This window comes from Aythya fuligula, chromosome 11 (assembly GCF_009819795.1).
Source record: "Aythya fuligula isolate bAytFul2 chromosome 11, bAytFul2.pri, whole genome shotgun sequence".
Lineage (NCBI taxonomy): Eukaryota > Metazoa > Chordata > Aves > Anseriformes > Anatidae > Aythya > Aythya fuligula.
Genome location: NC_045569.1, coordinates 21,113,178 through 21,133,902, shown reverse-complemented (window position 1 = coordinate 21,133,902; position 20,725 = coordinate 21,113,178). Strand labels below are relative to the sequence as shown.

The 20,725-nt window shown below is 42.1% G+C and overlaps 2 protein-coding genes across 2 annotated transcripts in view; one reads left to right on the top strand and one right to left on the bottom strand.

Moving 5' to 3' along the window:
• Positions 1–613: 613 nt before the first annotated feature.
• EIF3J (eukaryotic translation initiation factor 3 subunit J) lies at positions 614–10,879 on the top strand. Its single transcript, XM_032194578.1, has 8 exons — positions 614–676; positions 759–862; positions 5,124–5,181; positions 5,456–5,547; positions 6,014–6,128; positions 7,166–7,324; positions 8,382–8,455; positions 9,799–10,879. The coding sequence occupies exons 1-8, from the start codon at positions 652–654 to the stop codon at positions 9,928–9,930; spliced, it is 759 nt and encodes a 252-aa protein (XP_032050469.1). The 5' UTR covers positions 614–651; the 3' UTR covers positions 9,931–10,879.
• SPG11 (SPG11 vesicle trafficking associated, spatacsin) overlaps positions 8,449–20,725 on the bottom strand; it is a 36,053-nt gene continuing 23,776 nt past the window's right edge. The window contains exons 31-40 of the mRNA XM_032194577.1: positions 19,656–19,854; positions 18,519–18,656; positions 16,835–16,968; positions 15,990–16,097; positions 15,248–15,416; positions 14,460–14,548; positions 13,781–13,936; positions 13,437–13,588; positions 12,448–12,687; positions 8,449–8,764 (exon numbers count right to left, since the gene is read on the bottom strand). Of these exons, the coding sequence (XP_032050468.1) occupies positions 12,507–12,687; positions 13,437–13,588; positions 13,781–13,936; positions 14,460–14,548; positions 15,248–15,416; positions 15,990–16,097; positions 16,835–16,968; positions 18,519–18,656; positions 19,656–19,854 (1,326 nt within the window). The 3' untranslated portion in view covers positions 8,449–8,764; positions 12,448–12,506. The remainder of the gene's footprint in view (positions 8,765–12,447; positions 12,688–13,436; positions 13,589–13,780; positions 13,937–14,459; positions 14,549–15,247; positions 15,417–15,989; positions 16,098–16,834; positions 16,969–18,518; positions 18,657–19,655; positions 19,855–20,725) is intronic.

Sequence of the window (20,725 nt, the reverse complement as noted above, 5' to 3'; positions counted from 1 at the left end):
CTGCGGAGCTGGAGACCCCTGGCAGGCAACGTGTGGGCGTCTCCTCATTCTTTGCCTCTCGCTCTGACTGAATTGTGTTGTTATATTTTTAATATGTGAAGGATCTTCAGAAGGTGTGGGTTTTTTCACTGCAGCAGAGACAAGGGAATAAATTCAGACTACATGTGACGGTAACCCCTAGATTAATTTATTGATACACACGGTAGCTTTTTCTCCTTCGTAAAATCTTTTTATTTTTTTGCCATTTTTGTAATCCTTTCAGAAGGGCCGTGAGGGGGCTGTGGGATCCCGGGGCTCCTCACGCGGTGCGCGGGAAGCCGCGGCCGGAGCCCGCCCGAGCCCAGCGAGACCGCGGCTGGAAGCCCCCGGAGCGGGACTCGGAGCCCCGGGGGGCTACCAGGGGCTGCTCGGCGGCCCGGCCGAGACCGTGAGGGGACCCACGGGCCGCGCCCCCGCACCCCTCATCATGGCGGCGGGGAGGCTCCTCACAGCCCCGTCCCTCCCATCATGGCGGCCGCGTCCCTCCCCTCATGGCGGCCCGGCCCGCTCCCCCTGCCGGCGGGCATTCCGCCGCCGTCCCGGCGTGCCCCGCGTGGCGCTGGCCGTGGTGGGGCTGACTCACGGCGCCTGCGGAGCGGCCGCGGCACGAAGATGGCGGCGGAGGCGGACTCGTGGGGTAGGTGGCGGCCCCGCCGGGCCCCCTCAGCCCCCCTCAGGCTCCCCCTCAGCCGCTCACCCGCTTCTCCTCTCCCCCACAGACGCCGACAGCTTCGAGGTGGTGGAGCCGGTGGCGAAGCGCCTGGTGCCGGGGGTGGCGGCCGGCGACCGCTGGGCCGGAGAGGATGAGGAGGACGACGTGAAGGTGCCGCGGCCGGGATCGGGCGCCTCAGGGGGGGGTCCCCGCGGTCACCCCGGGGCTGGGAGGCGGCGCTGGGCCGAGGGGGAGAACGGGGGGGGGCCGAGGCCGCGCTGCCCGCGGGCCTCCCTCGGGGTGGGTCGGGCCCCGGGGCGCTGCGAGGCCGGGAGGGGGGGCCCGGCCCTAAGGGGACCCCCCCCCCCGGTGCTGCCGGGCTCTGGGCGCTGCTGGAGGCTCCATCGCAGCCCGGAGCGTGCCGTGCCCCCGGGTTGGGGTCGGGGAGGGCTGCGCCGTGGTGGCTGCAGGCTCCGGGCTGCCGCAGCGTGGCCCTGCCGGCCCCGTCCCGCTCCCAGGCCCCGGCCGCAGCTGGAAGGCGCTGCGGGCACCGCGGTGTTGGCAGCTTCAGGAGGTCGCTCGCCATATGTTTGCTTAAGGCGCTGTTTGGGACTGGGTTTTGGTGCGTTCGAGGAGCGATGTCAGCATGGAATTGGTGTCAGAGCGTGTGGGTGTTCGTTTCTTACACCTACAGAAGCTGGCTTTCCGTAAAAGTTTGTTTCCTTCCATGTGGTTCCAGCTGTCCCCTAGCGAGTCAGGTTGCTGGGTGGGGGATGACACAAACCTCGGTGCGCCTAGCGTACGTGCAGACAGGGAGCCAAAGAATGTCAGGAAATGTACGAGGAAGGGGCTTAAAGAGCAGGAGGAATGGAAATAGGTAAACTGGAGAACACCTTTTGGGTTCAAATCCAGCTTCTGAGATCCTGTGACAGGCAATCTCCTGGTGGTTCATCAGGTGCCCTGCTTGCTCCATTGCGGTCACAGGTATGAAGCTTTTGGAGTAGAGAATTGCTGCTTACGAGGTGAGGACTTGCTCATTTTGTTATTCAGCCTGTGCTTGCGTTACCAGAATCTCTGAAAAACACTGACTCAAGTTGTCCTTGGAGTTCAGGGTGGGTATTTGTTTTTATAGGTAGTATGAAAAGAGTAGTTCATCTGTTAAAAAAAATACGTATTTTTTGTAAGTTACAGGCTGTCCATTTTACCTCATGAATGTGGTGATGCCCACACCCTGCAGTTATCACCGATGTCACATTACAGCAGGCAAAGTGAGCGGAGGTATCTCTGTGTGCAGTGGCTGCAGTCATTTGTAAAAAGTGTGGTTAGAGCGGGCCTATGTATAGAAATTTGTATTTAATCTTTATATATTTGTGCATATGGACGAATATACCAGACTTAGTGTGTCTGTGAAGTTTGCTTCTCCTCCTTTCTTTGAAAGTGGGAAACTTTCCTGCTGTGATGGAATGTGGCCAAGCGAACTGGGCTGCGAGCTGTCATTCCCCGAGAGACACCTGCGCTTTCTGGGGCTGCTCTAATAAAAGCACAAGGTTTTCCCCCATGCCCCAGGAGTGCAGCTACTTCCCCCTTTCTCAAGGGTTACAGTTCTAGTCCTGGAGCTGCATCTGGAGAGAAGGGCCCGTCCAGCAGATAAAGCTGTCCTGTTTTGGTTTAGTTTGCTTGTACTTAGAAACGCTCAAGATCTCAGAGCTGAGCTAGGGAGGTAGCTTAGGTTTGTTTGGATACCTCGTTCGCCAGGGTCAGCCCTGCAGAAGAAAAATTGTGTGGTCTAAAATACAAGCACAAGGTGTTTTCCATGTAGTTTGTCCTAACACGGGCATCCCATGTTTTGGAATGCCTTTTAGATACTCAGATTCTGTAGTTTGTTCTGAAGTTGTTTTGATAATGAACTTAAAGTAACTTAAAGTTCAGGAAACGGTGACTTCCCCGGGTTTAAAATTAGCATCTTCAGAAGTAATAAAACTCAAACGTTACCCAGAACACAAGTTTCCCAGCAGACGGGCCTCCTGCCAGGGAATGTTCATCTATTTACTCTTGGGCAATTCTTTGTTCAACAAACCAAAACTAGGAAATTCGCTTGTTACACAGGCAACAGCCTTGGTGAAGGAGAGTGCTCAGGCACAACTGGGAACTGGAATGGTGGAGTGCCTGTCGTTCTCAAATCGTGTCTTTTGGTTTTGAGGGGGGAGAACAAGCATTTTCGTGTGTTCAGGGTGCATATGAAACTGTGAGAGCTGCTCTCATCACAGGTTTATTTCCATGAAAAGGAAGATGACTTCAGTGCCCTTAGTTGAGCTATGTACGTGTAAATGAGCATTGTTGAAATACTTCAGAGTTTTAAGCTGCTTTAGTGGCTATGTTGTGCAATGCGTCCTCTTTTGAATCACTTAGTATTCAGCGCAAAGATGCAGTGCTAATTTTCTTTTCCTCCAAGAGCTCACTGAAATTTATAGAAGACAGGAATAGAAGAGCTTGAAGAGGCGAGCTGCTGTTAGCCCAGCTGGGAGGCCGCTGGTGTTGGGCTGAGCAGTGCTCGGGTGCCCGGGGTCTGGATGCTGCCGGCCAGGAGCGTGCTGGCAGCTCTCCGACAGCTGGAGACTTCTTTGGCTCAAGTTGACACCTGAAAATCCCACCTAAGAGACAAAGGAGAGGCCGTGCCGGACGAGAGGTGGCCACGCTGCCCTCTGTTTTTTGCTGTTTTTGTGTTGTTTCATCACCAGAGCTTCGTGAGCTGGGCCCAGCACCGCGCACTGGCCCGGAGCGTGAGCCTGTCCTGGTGCACAAGGCCCTGCCCGCACGTCCTCTGGGGAAGTCCTCATGTAGGAATGAAATCTTGGCGTTTCTTTCGGGCCTCCTGGTGCCTTTGTGCAGCGGACAGGCTGCCTTCAGCCTCGCAGGGTTTTGCAGTAGGGAGCAGTTGATTTTAAACCATCTGTGAAGGAGGGAGCAGGGGATAGGGCAGCAAGCTTTGTACAGCAGTAATGGACATGGGTGGAACAAACTTAATTAGATACGAGCTGAACTAATGCTGCTGCAAATTCAAGTCAGGTCCTTGGAATGTGGAAGGGAAGCTGAGTCTCTGACAAGTGCCAATTAACTCGAGTGAGCTGGTGGCTGGGTGTCTTCCTTGCTTGGATCAGCACATTGCAGCGCGTGCTGCGTTCTTCTGTCTCCGTCTTCTTGTCACGCCAATGCCAGCCCCTGAAATGAGCAGTTCGGGTGGCTGCTTGCATCACTGCCGTGAGGTGGAAGTGACCGAGTTGAGGGCTCAGTCTGTCAGGTTACTCGCAGTGATGCACTGACGGGCTGTGCGATCCTTGCATGTGCTGCGCCTCATCAAACATAATTTTTAAGCTTGCGAGTTGAGTTGAAACAGGGAACTAAAATTAGATGCCTGTGAGGTTTCTTGGCTCTAACTGCTGGTGTGTGTGCCCTGTGGTGCTCGGCATGTAGCTTCAGATCAGTTTTAGAGCATTGATTCCCTTATGGAGGTTGGGTCATCCAGCAGAAGCTGGAGTGGTGTTGGGAAAATAAAATGTATTCCCCTAAACCCTACCCAGACAGCTGTCAGGAGGAACTGTGGGATTACTGCTGCAAGGTCTGCAGGTGACAGAAACGGATCGCTTCTTGAAAAGTGCTTCCTCGATATTCACCTGAACCATGTGCTGCTTTGAGCCAGGGCCACCTGTCTGGGCACAGGAGTGCGGCTGTGAGGAACGTGCCCAAGGTGGAAACAGAAAGCAGAGAACCTCTGCGAGCACCACAGCTGGGGAGCTCCGAAAATGCTCTTGAGGATGTGATTGAGAACGTTCCAGTGATGTGTTTGTGGGAAGGGTGTTCTGGCAGTTCCTTCTCTTAAGGAAAATGCTGCAGGCTTGTGGTCTGAGGGCTGCTGTGTGTTGGAGCTCCTGCATCAGGATGCCCCCGCGCATCGCCCGTCTGCCCACGGCCGTGCTCCTGCTCACAGCACAGCCCCGTGGCCAGCGGGTTCCGGGTGGCTTTCAGCGTGGCTGCTCCCAGTGGTGGCTGTGCTGCCTCAGGTGACGTCCCGGTATTATGCAGTGTTTAGTACCAGGAGCTGTAGTAAAGTCATGTTTCACATCATGGGATGTTGATCTGACTCTTGTGACCTTGCTTTTCGAACTGTTGACAGGAACTTTGCAGTTCTTTGAATAAAAGCCGCCTTCTTCGTAGCTCCTGAAACATTGTGCTCTGCTCCCAAAAGCAGCGTCCTTATTTTACAGCTCTAATGACTTACCCCTGCTTCTGAACTCAAATACGTCAGATTAATGGATATGCGAGCATTTAAAGAGGCTCTATGTAAACTCCCATTCTTTGTGTTTATCTCAAAAAGTAAAAATTATCTGTAGAAGAATCCTGTGAAGATTCATCGTAATTAAAACTTACTTTGTAGGATAACTGGGACGATGAGGAGGAAGAGGAGGAAGCAAAGGAGACAGAGATAAAACAAGGTGAGACTTAAAAGGAATACATTTCACTGTGTGCGGTGTCAGAAAAGACGCTGGTTTTGTCCTGAGTGTATCTGAAGTATCAAAACCACTTTCCAAATAGGATCAGGTTTGGTTTTGAGAAAGCCTGTCTTGTCTTTTGAGAAAGCCTCTCTGTGAACAGATTGTGCTAACTGAGCTCTGTCGCTTTCTCTTTGATTAATGGTTTTCTGGTTGTTGGAGAAAAAAAAAAAAAAAAAGGTAAACCTCGAGTGTCATATTGTTCAATGTTTTACAGAACCCAAAGTTTCAGAAAAAAAGAAAATAGCAGAAAAAATAAAAGAAAAAGAAAAACAACAAAAGAAAAAGCAAGAGGAGCTTAAAAAAAGGGTAATTACTTTTTCTTCTTGGTCTCATACATTTAAAGGGTGGGTTTGTTCTGATTTTTCCTTTTTTTTTTGAGGTTCAACAAGACCTATGATGGCCTTGAATAGTCTGATAAAACAAAGTTAGGTCTTGTACTTAACATCTGGGGGATGTCAGCTTTAATTTCTCCGAAATGTAATTGGGTTATGGAAATAATGCTTATCTCCATTTCTGTTGCATGCACCTCATGGTAAAACATGCAGTTGTGAAACTTCTGAGAAGGGGCAAGGCACATCTTAGTTAAAATGAACAGTTTATTAAATGAAATAATAGGCATTGTTATGGTTAATTGGGATGGTTTTCAGGTTTGTACATGCTTGAGGTGTACTGACTTCAGGCAGAAGCTATTCAAGTGGCACTGGAAAAAAATGATTTCCTGTAATACCTCTGCTCAATATAATGTTCCCCTGTATACATTTTTTAAATCCAGTTAGAGGCACCAGAGGAACATAGAGAACTTACACCAGAAGAACAGTTAGCAGACAAACTACGGCTAAAGAAATTGCAAGAGGAGTCAGACCTTGAGTTAGCAAAAGAAACCTTTGGTAAGTTGTTGTACCCCACTCAATGCAACTGTAACGTGACAAAAGGAGCGCAGCCCTAAATGAAGCTTTCAGTTCTGTGCGGGGATCCTGCAAAGGGGATCGATCAGGATTTGACTGTTAGAGCACGTGCAGGTTGTGTTACTGAGAATAAATGTGGGTTCTAAAACCAAACTACTGGAAGCATAGCCTGGTGCTAAGGACTCACTGCAGGAACTGCAGAACCATCGTTGGAATGTAAGGGGCTTTTCCTTAACGTGTCTTGCTAGAATGGTATAGGAAAAAGATGGCTGGCTGAATTTCCTGACTAAGTTATGCTTCTGATCAAAAGATGAGCACATGAAGGAAGAAAGTGCAGTCTGTTCTTAGCTGCTTTACAATGCAGACTTCAGGCTGATGAGGCTTTGGGCGAGTGTGGCGCAGCATAACGCACGCAGGCTTTACTTCAGGCAGTCTGTGCAGTAAGCTAGATGTCGAGAAAGGCAGCTCGGTTACTGGAGTGCGCTCGTTTCCTTGGGTAGCTGGAAATAGACTTAGTGCAGCTTGTTCTGGCTCTGTGCTTTGACACAGCTGGCAAAGGCGCTGATTTATAGCAGCGTTCTTCAAACACGAAAGCTTGCTTCTTTGCTTGAAGTGGGTTATTCGGCTTATTACTCAGTGAAAATTCTGCTGTGTATCTTCTGAAAGAGTGCAGTGCCTTGGGGAGGAGGGGTTGCTTTAAAACAGTTGCAAAGGACCAATTAAATTCTGCACTGACCCTGGAAGGGGAGAAGTGTTACATGTAGCAAAGAGTGCTTCAGAAATAGCTGCTTCAAATGACTAAGCTTTAGAGCAAAGCCTCTTCAGGTCCAGGTTAGTGACTCAGGCTGGTAGTTTTTGTTTGGCAGAAGCCCATGGGGAGCGAGAAAACCTCAGATTTAGTTTTGCAAAGGTTCAGCAGAAGTGAACTGACTGTGAATGGGGTTACTTGTTTCCTGTTGGTGTCATCTTTTAGGGACTAGAGCTGATGTTTTCTTTAAAACCTGTGGTTTTCCTTGCAGGTGTAAATAACACTTGTGGAATAGATGCCATGAATCCCTCTTCAAAAGATGACTTTACGGAATTTGGCAAACTACTAAAAGAAAAAATTACACAATATGAAAAATCATTACATTATGCCAGTTTTTTGGAAGCGTTAGTTCGAGACGTATGTATTTCATGTAAGTTAAGTGAAAGACTTCTAGAATGTACTGCCAAAATTGTAGTGGGGTTGAATGTGAAAACATGCTGTGAGAGTAAAATGTAAATCAAGATTAATCTATGCAGTTTATAGTAAGTAAAGTCTAGTCTGGTCTGTTTCACTGACCTAGTATCCAATTTCCAGCCCAACAAACCTTATTGTTGATCACATGCTTGTACTGTTACAGCCATTCTGCAAGTCAGTTAAATACAGGCACTTTAAAAGTGTAAACTCTTTTGCCGATATAAATGTCGCATGTTTCTCCTGAAGCAGCTTCTGGAAAATAAATGATTCTCTGAGCCGGAAAATTTGAGTAGCAATTTGGAAGGAAACTATTATAAAATTGAGATAATGTAATTCAGGGACTGCAAAATAAATTGTTCTGGAATTCAGCATGAATTCCATACACAGATAAACTGAAATATTTTTTTCCCACTGTTGTGGTAGGCTGAAGTATTTGATGAATTCATTGTTTGAGATCTTTTCCTGTACCGGACACACGTTGTCCTTCAGCAAAGTGGTAACTTGATACTATTTAATGCTGCATAAATACAGGGATTGTTGGCTTCCTGAAGCTAGTAACATACATTTCAAATGGATTCCAGGTCTTGTAAAGTGAAGGACTTGACATCTCTTGGATAATTTATTATTAATATTCCAGCGCTCCTTTTCATGCATGTGTCTAAAACAGTCCATATTTTACTGCATTACATCATAGTGCTAGATTTTTGTTTCAAATGTCCCCTTACTAAGGCTCCTGTGTTTGCTAACTCTGCATTTGCAAAATCTTACCTTCCCCAACATTCAAGCTGCATACTAGGGACCATGTGAGTAGCAGTTGTCATCAAAAGGCTCAGAATTACCCAGTATATATTTTGCTGTTTTATATCAAGTAATTGCCAGTATTTACTTATTATTGATGCTCACCTCCATAGTTTTTTGATAGAATTTTGATAGATAGTTAAATAAATTATTTAACTGCCTTGTAAAATCAATAGTGATGAGGATTTTTATTTTTATTTTTTTTCCTAATGCAGTGGAAATTGATGATTTGAAAAAGATCACAAATTCTTTGACAGTACTATGCAGTGAAAAACAAAAACAAGAAAAGGTAAGGCTTCTACGCTTTTCTGTAACAATAACATTATCTGCTAAAGACGCTGATCTGGAAAATGGAAATAGGTCTAATGCCGAATTGAACTGCTGATTTTGTTACATGTAGTAGTAGATGAAATGATAGTCTTGGATACTGTTTTAGAACTACGTAAATACTCCTAGATGTGTGAGATAATCAGGCGTTTACTGAATCTAGAGACCAGAGGCAAAATGTCCCTTAATTTACATGCATCTTACCTGCACGATAACTTTGTTCCATTTGACACTGCGCTGCCTTGGAGTTAAAATGACTTATGCCAATACCCTGAAAATGGAAGCCAGCTTCAGTTACAGTTAAATGTCAATATCAATATAGGGAAGTAACTTTAAATCTTTACCAAAGTTTGTCATTTTGAATAGCAGATAGCTGGAATTTCTGCAGTGTCATGCAAACTGAAGGAACAGTAATTGTATAGGCAAGGAAAAATAAGTTTTTAAAGATGATATAATAGTTTAACTGCTGATGCAAATTATAACGTTGTATTTTATAATATAAATTTAAAATCCCAGATCAGTTGGAATTCAAGTATTAATTGAATCATTAGAAAGCAATAAAATTAAACAGAAACATCACTGGCAATACGCTTTTTCCAGTATGTTTTAAATCAAAGTGAAGGATTGGTAGAAAACAAATGGTAGTGCATTATTATTGTAAGTAGTAGCTTGTAAATGAAAAATGGGACTCTTAAATACAACGCGTTTCAGTGGCAGGTGTTCTTCTGTTATGCCAGTTCTATAGGAACTCTACAGGAATGACTTGAATACAAAACATTTTATGTAGTGTTACTGCATTAAGTCTAGAGGTTGGTAAACATGATGAACTCTTTCTTTAATATGTACTGCACTTTGGAGAGAAGCCTGTGACTTACTGAACCAAAAAAGTTTAAAAAGTATGTATATTTTCTGTTCTTATGCTCTCTCCTTTTCCTGTAAATTAGTTTGGCTAGCCACTGAATCCTGCAACTACACCAATCCAGTAAGGCAGAGCTTTATAACTGTTTAGTTTTGTAAAATTAAAAGTAGGCGTAGCTAGTCTACTTGGTTAGAGTCTAGGTGAACTAGGATGAATAACAAAACAGTAAAATGGGTGATGCAGGGAGCTGTGGAACACTCAATCATTACTATCAATAGATTGTGTTGTGGATGAAATGCTGCTGCAGAAATCATTGGCAATAGTGCATTCACCACGAGTACAGGATGCAAGTGTTCATACCTCAAAAACAAGAGGCATCACTCAAATGTAAATAACGACAAATTACTGTGGATTTTTAAGTAAACATGCTCTTCTTCCTTTTTAAGCAAAGTAAAGCCAAAAAGAAGAAAAAAGGTGTTGTGCCTGGAGGTGGTTTAAAGGCTACTATGAAAGATGACCTGGCTGATTATGGAGGATATGATGGAGAATATGTACAAGACTTTGAAGACTTCATGTGACATTTATCTCCCCTTCTATTGTCTTTCTGTTGCCCATAATCCCTTAAACATGTAGCACAACTTCTCTTTCTTTAAATTCTGCCAAATGCTACAATCAAAATTGCAGTATCTCTGTGCTGGTGGTTTAACTCTTGTCAGGCCAGTGCTAAAGCACTGGGATTCCTGTTTTGTGCTCAAGGGGTTAGAATGAAGAAATTTAAAAACTGTATAAATTACAGTAAAATAAAATTTTTAAAAAACCAACTACTGCACAGCATTCTGATAACGGTATTGTTGCTATTTGGTTTTTATAGTAACAGCCACTAAATTGGAAATGAATTTCAACAAGGCAAAGTATTATTACCAGCACAGTTCAATGACATGGCCTTAACTGTAGCTCCGTGAATGAATTGTTTGATGAACAAAAGCAGTTTGCAGCAAGGGCATGGTGTGCACTTAGTATTACAATTGCTTTGTCTTAAGTTAGAGCTTGAGGTTTTCAGTATATTGTGAAGGGAAACTGCTAACTTCAAAGTAAGGATACTGCACATAGAATGCATCACTTGAGATACCCACTACTTCAAAGCTTGACATTTAAACAGAACACTTGTTTGGGTCAGAACAAGGAAAGAGGGCCTTATTTGGAAAAAAAAAAAAAAAAAGATGAGTATGAAGTTTAGTTTCCATTCATCTAAATTTCTACTAATGCAGCTGTATGGGTTCGGTATTCTTTAACAGTTAATTGCCTGGTTTAAGTAAGTGTAAAAAATAAGACTTCCTTTTGGTCTCTCATGGGCTGTGGTAAATCTTTCATGACTCAGCCGTTTTCTTTCATTTAAAAAAAAAACTTGCTTAGCAAACTGCAACAGTTACTACAGTTGGGCAAATTGTTACGTTAACAATTATGACATCTGCAATGTTTTATAAAGCAACTAATTTAATAAAAATCACTATTGTGAGGACTTCACTATAGCTGTCTTTGGACCTGTTCTTTCAGTGTACTACAATGTAAGTACTTGAAGAGAGTTGCAAAAGTGAGATGAATAGTGGTGGTTGCTTGTTACTAAGTCTAGACTTTGCTCTGACTTGCAGCTTCTCTGGTGTTAGAGGTGCAAGATTTCAATCCTGTGTAACAGCTTTCCTTAAATTAAGATGTACAGCTGCTGCTGATAAACAAAATACTTTTGCATTTCCACAGTGAACTTAATTATCTGTGTTGCTGGAAGTGCTGAGGTCAGTAGCTTGTACTCACCTTAGAAATGTCTTAGGGCAGCCTCCTTAGCAGTGCAGCTCTATTCCAGCTGGCAACTGATACTTACTATAAGAAGTCAGTCTTGCATTTACAACTTATTTATGGCTTACTCACGTGTTTGTTCCTAATACGGACAGGATACATGTGTGCTTCTACAAGGCAGGAGTTCTGCTTCCCAGTATTAGTGGTCCCAAATTTTTAATCAGGGCTGGGGATTTCCTTTCATGCTTGGAACTTTAAAGGCTGCTAGTCATTATTTAACTTAGACTGAGCTGGCTGTGATTATTCTAAATTAGTCTTATGAGACTGACTAGAACTGGAATTTTAAATACAGTGTTCTGTTCTGGCATAATCTGTGCTACTTAATCTTTTATTAAAGGTGTATCAAAGGCGCTATGACTTGGACTTTATATACCCCTATGCAAGTAATATGCCATATGCAAAGGTTGCTAGTGTGACTGTTCAGCAACCAAAAGGAGCTTGTTAAGATACCAATCCGACTTAGAAATCCAACTTAGCATGCCTTTGCTAATTAAAAATACAATTGCCATAGCAACCTTGTTGCTAGGATAATGTTTAATATTTAGAGATAGCACAGTATCATTGCTTAATGTGACTGATGTTACTTTGAAGCTGTTTTTATGCTACGGTCCCTCCCACCCATCTTGTGGAGGAGATAAAGTCTTTGGATTAGAGAGAAGCTGATGGCTGTGTGAAGCACTGTTCAGGTATTACCCTGTTACATGTCCCTGGTCTTCTAAACTTACGCTAAGGATCTAAGTGGCAAAATACTTGGGTTGCTAGCTCTTTTTTTAAGGCCTCAATACCAACTGTCTGCCCAGTAGGCCTGTCTAAGCACACCAAGACAGTAGCAACTACGTTAAGTACATGCTGTTGTATGAGACTTTCAGCTTAGCACTTAAGCTAGAAAACAAAAACTGGCTAATGAGAGTGGAATCAGAGAATATGTAAAACAATAGGTTACTTGGCATGCACCTAAAACTTTCAAAGGAGCCTGATAATTCTGCTTATTTCCTATGGTGATCCATCATCCACGCCCCTAAACTAAAGGGCTGCTGGATCTCTGAGGTTCCAGCCTGTATTTGCCAGTAGTCGAGTATTTTGTAAACAGTAGGATTTATTATACAAAACGCTTATAGGTTAACACAGTATCAGCATTTTAAATATTTACAACCACCACCAGTTTTCTGGAGTTACTTTCACATAGCAACATATCATTACAAGCAGGTAATTGATAAAATATCTGTTAAAGAATCGGTACTAACCATGCAAGTTGTGGCACTGGTACTGTCAGAGTCAGTCTTTACTTCATGGAGGATGGGTTCTAGTTTGATAGCATGTCGTTAAGACAACATCCAGTCTGTGCATCTTTCAGGAGCATGTTTACCACATCGTAGAACTTGTTATCATAAGCCAGTCTGTAGTGCATATAGATGTCTTCACAGTAAGCAAGCAGTTTCTTCAGATTTTTCAGAGCAGCATCAGTAGGTGGGTGTTGTTTAACCCTGAAAATAATTTACATAAAATTGAAATAGGAGAAAGCCTTATAATCATTGTCTTGCTACAAGAGCATTTCTTAATGCTCTTAAGAGTATTTCTTAAGAGGCTCAACACATAGATTAGATTCTCTTGGCTGTTCATTTTGCTCTGATTTATTTTATGACTCCAATATGACTAGCCTTAAGGTATCCTACTTATTCTGCTGAAATGATCTAGAATGGCTTGAGTTGGAAGAGACTTGAAAGTTCACCCACTTCCAACCTGCTGCCGTGGGCAGGGACACCGCACACTAGATCAGGTTGCCCAGGGCCTCATCCAACCTGGCCTTGAACACCTCCAGGGATGGGGCATCCATAACGTCTCTGGGCAACCTGTTCCAGTGCCTCACCTCCCTCTGAGCGAAGAATTTCCTCCGAACCCCTAATCTATATATCTCTCCTCTTTTAGTTTAAAACCCTCCCCTCTTATCCTGTCATTGTCTGCCCAGGCAAAGAGTCACTCTCCATCATTTTATAAGCCCCCTTTAACTACTGCAAAGGCTGCCAGTGATGATAGATCCGGTGCTATTTCCAAAATATGGAAAAAAATAATATTTTTTCCAAAAAAACTGAACATAGATCTCAGGTCCCTATATGCCATACTTTATCACAGAAAAGTTTTTAACAATACTCTGACTTGCATTCCATTAAACGTGCAACTTGTTCTTCTAGTCTGTGGAAAAGCAAGTTCCCAGTTTGACCACAGAACTACTTACTTCTTAGCAATCTCCTCAAATATGCTAGGCTTCAGGAGTTTTTGCTGTTTAAATTCTTCTAAGTAATTGAAGTCTCCCTTGGTGATCACTTGTTGATACAGAACTTCAGCCCAATCTGGAACAAACTCGTAAGCCTCAGCCACAATAGCTGCCTTCAGGGAGAACAGATGCTGGAATTACTAAGCTGGAAGAGTTTACTTTTGTACAGAAACATTCCTATACTTTAAATATTCTACATCTTCAGTTTGACCTACCTCTGAGCATTATGCTCACAGGAGCAGAGTGCTTAGGCACCTGCTGTTTAAAGCAATCATTTTCAAAAGAAAACAGATGAGAAAGCTTACTTGATAGAATCTAGGCAAGGACACGATGCATTCCATCAGGTTCTGCCTGTTCAGGTTAATTAGCATAGTGCTCTGACCGGTGTTCAGAAAATGCAGCTGGAGGGTTATCAGCTTTGTTAGCCGACTGCAGCGCAAGGACTGTCGGACGCAGGAGTCCTAGGTAGTAAAAATAAACACAAGCTGCTGGAGTATGTCTCTAGAGGAAAACAATAAACAGTGCTGACAGAAGCAATGTGTTCAGAGTTATCTAGTATTTTCTCTTGTAGATCACTGCAGTTTTATCATATTCCATTAGTTTTAAATAAAGGTTCACTCATTGCAAATACTACTTTCATCATCCTAACCACACCAGTTCTTAAACACTCTTTATATTGTTCTATTCTCACTCGTCCTTAGAGTAAAGCAGTTAAGCTCATGGTCACTCCTCTAAAACAGGGAATCTAATTGTAATCCCAGCTGTTAGAAGTCTTAAAAGGGAACCCCATACAACTCTTTGATACAATAGTGTTACTGAGACTGCTGGGATACTGCTGAAATGACAGAGCAAGAGATTTTTCTTGCTTAATTTTTGTTGGGATGGGATTCTGCACATCCTCCCTATAGCAGCTTTCTTTGTTCTCTCAGTTCAGCTCACTCCTTATGTGTTGCGTAGAAGTGATACAATTTCATGTTGTTTTACCTTAGAGTAACTTTCTGCTGCATCAATAAAGAGAGTCAGAGCTTTCATCAGCAGTTTCTTTAAATTCGCAACATCTTGAAGAGACTCCTCTGAAATGGGGAAAAAATGCAAAAACTTACTATTTACACAGGTGACAAAATAAGCTATAAAGTACTTCCAGATACCAAGTCTCTGTCTCCTATTGTTTCAGAAAGCAGCAAAAAAGATTTCTTATATTAAAAAAAAAGTTGAAAAATCGCAAAGGAGCAGTGATACCTGTTTGACTATGAGCCAAAGGTATTGCAGGAACCTAATCTTGTGATTGAATACTGAAAATAAATCCAAATCACACATTTGTGGTAGATACAACCACTAACTATTATCAGATAAATTCAGAAAAGCATTTGACATAGCACTGACTAACTGCTCCACACTGGAATCTCTGTATGCTCCACAGCACTCTCCCAGCTGTACAGAAGTCACTAAGGTCAGACGTGAGTTCCTTTGCACAGAATGTCAACACTTATATATACACTTTTTGTTAAAACCTACAGCTAAACCACTGAGTACAAGAACAGTACCTTCCTTCCAGCCAGTGGAATTCTAATGGATGTTACCAGAAAACACAGGCAATCCAAACTCCAATTGCCCACTGTGCCTTCCTTCCTAAACAATAATAGCATACAGAACATTCGGGTACATTTTAATTCTTCAGAAGTTTTGCACCTTCAGTCAACTGTGTCGTGCAGACAGCAGCAACCTGATGTACATGCAAACTCATATTTCTTGTTTTTGCAGTTTGCACTCACCCCATGGCTGCGATTCAATGAGTTTAAGCTGTATGCCAGCAGCAGCCTCGTGATTCTCTCCAATTTCTCGACACATACTGAAGCAAAGGGCTATCATGTTGTGCTTTTCACTGTCCCCCGGGCGGCAACGCTTGATGTAATCCAGCAGAGCTGTCTTCAGTGTCCCACTCTGGTCAAATGAAGGAACATCAGATTAAGATTTGAAAAGCTTATGTTTTCATTCACATTTTAGTACTCACGAACAACTCTATAACGATCACTTTTTGGAAAATTGTATCAGAACAGTCTTTGAGGTTTCTCCACAATAAGACATAATGGGAATATTACACTTGGGCTATGTCAGGCAAAAAAATCCAGTAGCTATGCACCTATTTATAAATAAATGTTTATACAATAAATGTTAAAAACAAATTATTTATTTTACAATAAAGCTATAAATATTTACTATTTTATGATTTCTAAAAACCCATGAAACAGCAAACTAGAAAAACAAAACAGGACACAGAAACTCTAAGTGACATTCCCAAGCTTGAAGCTTCAATGCTGTTCTCGTTGCAGCACTGGACTAATTAGAACAAACTTGTTCAACTAAAAGCCGGATAAAACCCAGAATTAATTTATCACTGTGGAACTAGAATAACACTTTCTAGACTCCAGCAATAATTCCACCTTGCTGTGTAAATATCAGTTTCTGACACAGACACACAGTTCTCTTTTCCCAGCTTTATTCCCCTCCACCTACTGGGTCTAATTTCTTTCTCATGAGCACTTCAAAGTAATGTTTCTCATGCAGCAGTTCAAAGATGTAGGTCATTTCATTGTATCTGCCAATTCCAGTAAGAAGACGAACCTGTGGAAATAACAGTGTAAGTATGCAGCTCAAAGCAAAGCAGAAAAGTCCTTTCTCACAAAGTTGTTAGTGCTGTGGCAGGGAAAAGGCTGCACAAGGCAAGAGTGCTGTACAAGCTGATACAGCTACACGGTACAGGTAGTTGTATTGCACTAGGCAGGCAGACATTCCCTTAGAGCCAAGAGGTTTTATTTTTAATCTAACTCACTGCACCTTTTTATTTTAAGGTGAAAGGGTGTAATTTTAACAAATATAAATACGCAGAGGACTTTCTAGACTCCTCAGTACATTCCCTCTTGCAGTATCACCGCTATATTGAGTGTGTCTCAGAATCCAGGATTCTTTTCAAGACAGATTTAAAAGATGTGTGACAGCATGGTAATAAAAACGTTCACATTTCACAAGTAGTTGAATCACTTTGAAATTCTCAGTTTGATTTACTACCCTGTTGCCATCTCACTCTTCCACTTCTATTTTTCCAGTGAAGTCTTCCAAGGATTCTGTGACATAAAAATCTGTCCATCAGGACATGCACACATCAGACCAAAAACCCAGCTTCAGCTTCCACCTCTAGCTTCCAGAGACAAGCAGGACAAGACCAAACAGAGGTGAAAGACTATTCCATTCTGCTACCCACCTGCTCCCCATACACCGCTCAGAGCAAAGTTATTTGCTGACACATGCAAGAAAATGTTCATACAGCCTCTGGATACACATATGGCATCAAGCATACATACCACAAGTCCATACTCATCGTTACGTGCTAAATGTTCATCTGTGAGAAGCCGTGCTGCTTGGAGGACTCTAGTGATTCCTTCCATGTGGCAAGTCAAACTAAAGCAATTATGGGCCAAAATCAGCAATTCTGTAACTGAAGGATACAAGAACTCTGGTACTTTGGTTCATAAACTGAGGAAATTAATTCTCATGTTGTAGTCTTAACCTGAGGATAACAATGTCTGTCTACAAACCTGACACCATCTCTGCAGAGGATACACAACCTTTCCTGTTATAAACAGCAGAATTGGATTAGAAAGTTGAGCTACTACAGCTCTGTCCTGTGCAACTTTTAAGCTATAGTTTCTGTTGCAATATGCACTCAGTTTGGCTTCCCAGCCTGTGCTGACGTCTGGGGTTTTAGATCATTTTCTGAAATGCTATTTTCTCCAAATACAAAATTTCCAACCTCCTCCAACAAAAGCTGATTGACAAACATACAATAAATGTATCAGCATCCCACTTCTGGCAATCAGCTCTCCATTAGAAAAAAAAGAAGGCCACAACTTCTGCATCTGGGTTTGAAAAAAGTCATTCATCAATTCCATAAAAATGCAGATTTTTGCAATGAATATAGCTAATGCCATAAACTTATAATTAGTTTCAAAACATTTCTATATCTCTATCTGTGAAAATGTTGTACTCTAGCAGAGGCTTCATTCTAAGAGGTACAGTGCTCCAGCACAATTTGATGATTCCCAACATTGTTTCTTCTCAGTCTTTTCCTTACTTTTAGTCAGTCATACATAAAAATATTAATATTGACCCCTATGCTACTTAACCAGACAAATTAAGGAATAAGTTAAGATCTGACAATAGGACTAAAGTGCTAGGGAAACAGGCTGCACAGAACGTGGTATTTTTAATTATTTGTTTTCTCATACATAGGTATTCCAAATTTCCAGTATTACAGATGGATTCTAATGGAACAGAATCAGCACTAACTTCAACCATGCTTCGCTTTCTGCAGAAGTGTTCAAGAGACTCTCTGCTCACCACTCTGGACAAAATATTGTTGGAAGCTCTCCACTTCTGCCTATGTTAATACTCATGAGACAACTCACACGACAACCATATCCTCTCTCATTTTCCTCAGAGATGAACTGCCCATAACAATTTAAAAAACAAACAAACAAACAAAAAACCAGTCTAAGTAAGTTAGTAGGAGTTATCAATTTGCCTCTGCTGGTTAGCTGCCAGAGCACCTTGTTTTACAAACTCCCTGACAAGATCTCCATAAAGCCACAAAGTATAAAATCAATTCCAGTAACAAAAGATCAAAAAGTCACTTTAACAAACAGATTAAAAAAAAGTTATTTCTAAGTGTGGCTAATAAGAAGAAAGCCAACCATACCCATCTTCTGTATAATGTAACTACCGAAGTTCAGGTAAATCACTGACTCTATTTCCCAGCTATCAGCATAAAAAAAAGTGGATTTTGTTTGGAAAGTAAATTTGGGTGATACTTAAGCAATATGTTTATTTGTTGTGCATATGTTCAGATCTATTAACATCAAATTTAAGATCAGTAATAGATGCTTCCATCAGCATTGTTTGTATTCTTTGTGATGTGACTTTAAACTAAGTAATGCAATGCTGAGTGATGTACTAGTTACCATCAAGTATTTTTTGCTATCTACTTACTGCATGACAGTTCCCCACGTGGTACGGAGGAAATTTTATCCAGTAACTTCATGCCAACCAGTGTGTGATCCTGGCAGAGCTTAGCAAGCTGTAGGAATGCCTGACTCTCAGCTGCGGGGTTCAAAACTTGTTTCTGTCCTGTATGCAGAGAGAGAGTGAGTTATGCCAAAAGTGCTACCTGTTCAGGAGAGATTGGCTGCATTAATAGAAAAACAATAAAATTAAAATAACCCCATCCACACTGACCTATGACTTGGAACTATAATTCTAAAGATGGTTTTGATCTTACTGCTGAAATTTGAGTATCAGATAGTTCTACTTTGCCCATTTGATCCACTGAAATCCTATAGAACACCCATACTGCTACTGTAATGAAACCTGTAATTTCACAAATCCAGCAAGTGACTGGCACTGACCCTGACTCATACTCTTACACAAACCAGTTTAACTCACAAACTCAACAGAAAACTCTTCTTTATTTCTGTTTTCTGTTGGGCAAGTAAGTTGACTCTTCCAAAGGATGTGAAACAAATGACCTGAGCTAATAGAAGTGAACTGATACAAGGGGAGCAGTAAAGGTGCAAATCTGCAATGGAGGGGCAGCATAGTAGAAGAAAATAGGGACAGAGGAAAGCACACTTGGACTCCCAAACCTCCATCATTGTTTCTTATGTAACTTTGTTGTTAATGCTGTGGCAAAGAAAAAGTTCCTCAAATACAAAAGTCCTACAGATAAATTCTGTTTTAAGGAGTATCTCAAAAAAAAAAAAAAAAAAAAAAAAAAAAAAAAAAAGAGAATCTGGCCACGCTTTTCAAAAAAAAAAAAATAACACAAGTCTTTCCATGTCAGATGATGAGGGGCTTCAAAGATTATGATTAAAAAACATGCCTTTTTTTTTTTAAACCATGAAATGTACATCCCTAAAAAGTATAACAAAAAACCTTTGAATACTGCAACACCACACTGGACACAAAACAACAATCTAATATCTGTATAAAACCTTTCAGAGCTGCCTAAACATTACTGACTGTTATTAGCACTCAAGTATCTTGAGACCAAGGATTGTTTTTCAGATGCAAAAATATCATATATACAAGCCAAAAATGCTAAAAAACAAGACTGAGAACCTTTACTACCTTTCCCTTCTGAAGATGCCAATAATTCCTGCATGATTTCTTCAGCCACTAACTCTGCCACAATTTCAGGCTGGAGACCCTGCGTGGTGATGAATGCCTGAGCTTTCCTGCATCTGTCCGGCTGGTGGGACGATAGAATTGCTCGAAGCACTTCTTCAGGGTCATGGGCTGACATTTCACTGTACGAGCAGTTCAATTCCTAAGAAATACACAGACACTTAGAAGAAGGTACACAGAAAAAAACCCAGTCACAGAACATATACTGACCTGCAGCACATCATCCTAATTAGCTGATGCAAGAGGGAAGTGCTGTAGGACAAGATGAAACCTAGTTTCAAAACACACAATCTGTCCTTTTATCAGTTAACAGTATCTTCACCTGTGTTTCTTCAGTGTTAATGTTTCTCCAGATCAGGAGAGCATGTAAGTACTTTGTGTTTGAAGTTTTATACTCACAGAGTTGGTGCCAATGGAGAGAGATGTGTTTCTGAAGCAAATACAAACCTTAACACTGAAAATTGCTAAAGGAAAGAGAGGAATCTACGTATCCTCCCAGACCATGATTTTTTCTTCTTTCTTTCTTCATAAGTAACAGTTTTACTTATGGAGTTACGTTTCCTCATCTCTACACACCACAGACCCTCAGTGCAAAAGATACCCCAGTTTTTGCACTTGTTACATTTGAAAGAGGATCTGGTGAGGCTCTTTAGAGTCAGATGTAACATGTTACAACTTCAGAAATTAATCTAAATATGTAATTCATAGACACAGCGATCATCTCAGTGATCTATTTATTCAAAAGTATAGACATCCAGCTTCAGGCAACATGGATGGTAGAAAAGGGAAGAAGCCAGTCATATTACTACTTCCTCCCTAGCTCAAACCTAAAGCATTCACCCCGGATGTTTGAGACATGAAAAATTCTGTAGAAAAAAACAAACACTAAGAACCTCTATGACAAAGATGACAGTAATATTTTCAGCACACATACTGCTGGGTCTATTCAAATTAATACTACATTCCAAAACTATGGACCAAGTACTATGCAAAGGGTCTGTACCCTCTAGAGG

Coding starts and splice junctions, on each gene's coding strand:
- EIF3J (XM_032194578.1), top strand. CDS start 652: ATGGCGGCGGAGGCGGACTCGTGGG. Junction 677..758: donor GGCGGAGGCGGACTCGTGGG/GTAGGTGGCGGC, acceptor TCTCCCCCACAG/ACGCCGACAGCTTCGAGGTG. Junction 863..5,123: donor ATGAGGAGGACGACGTGAAG/GTGCCGCGGCCG, acceptor CTTACTTTGTAG/GATAACTGGGACGATGAGGA.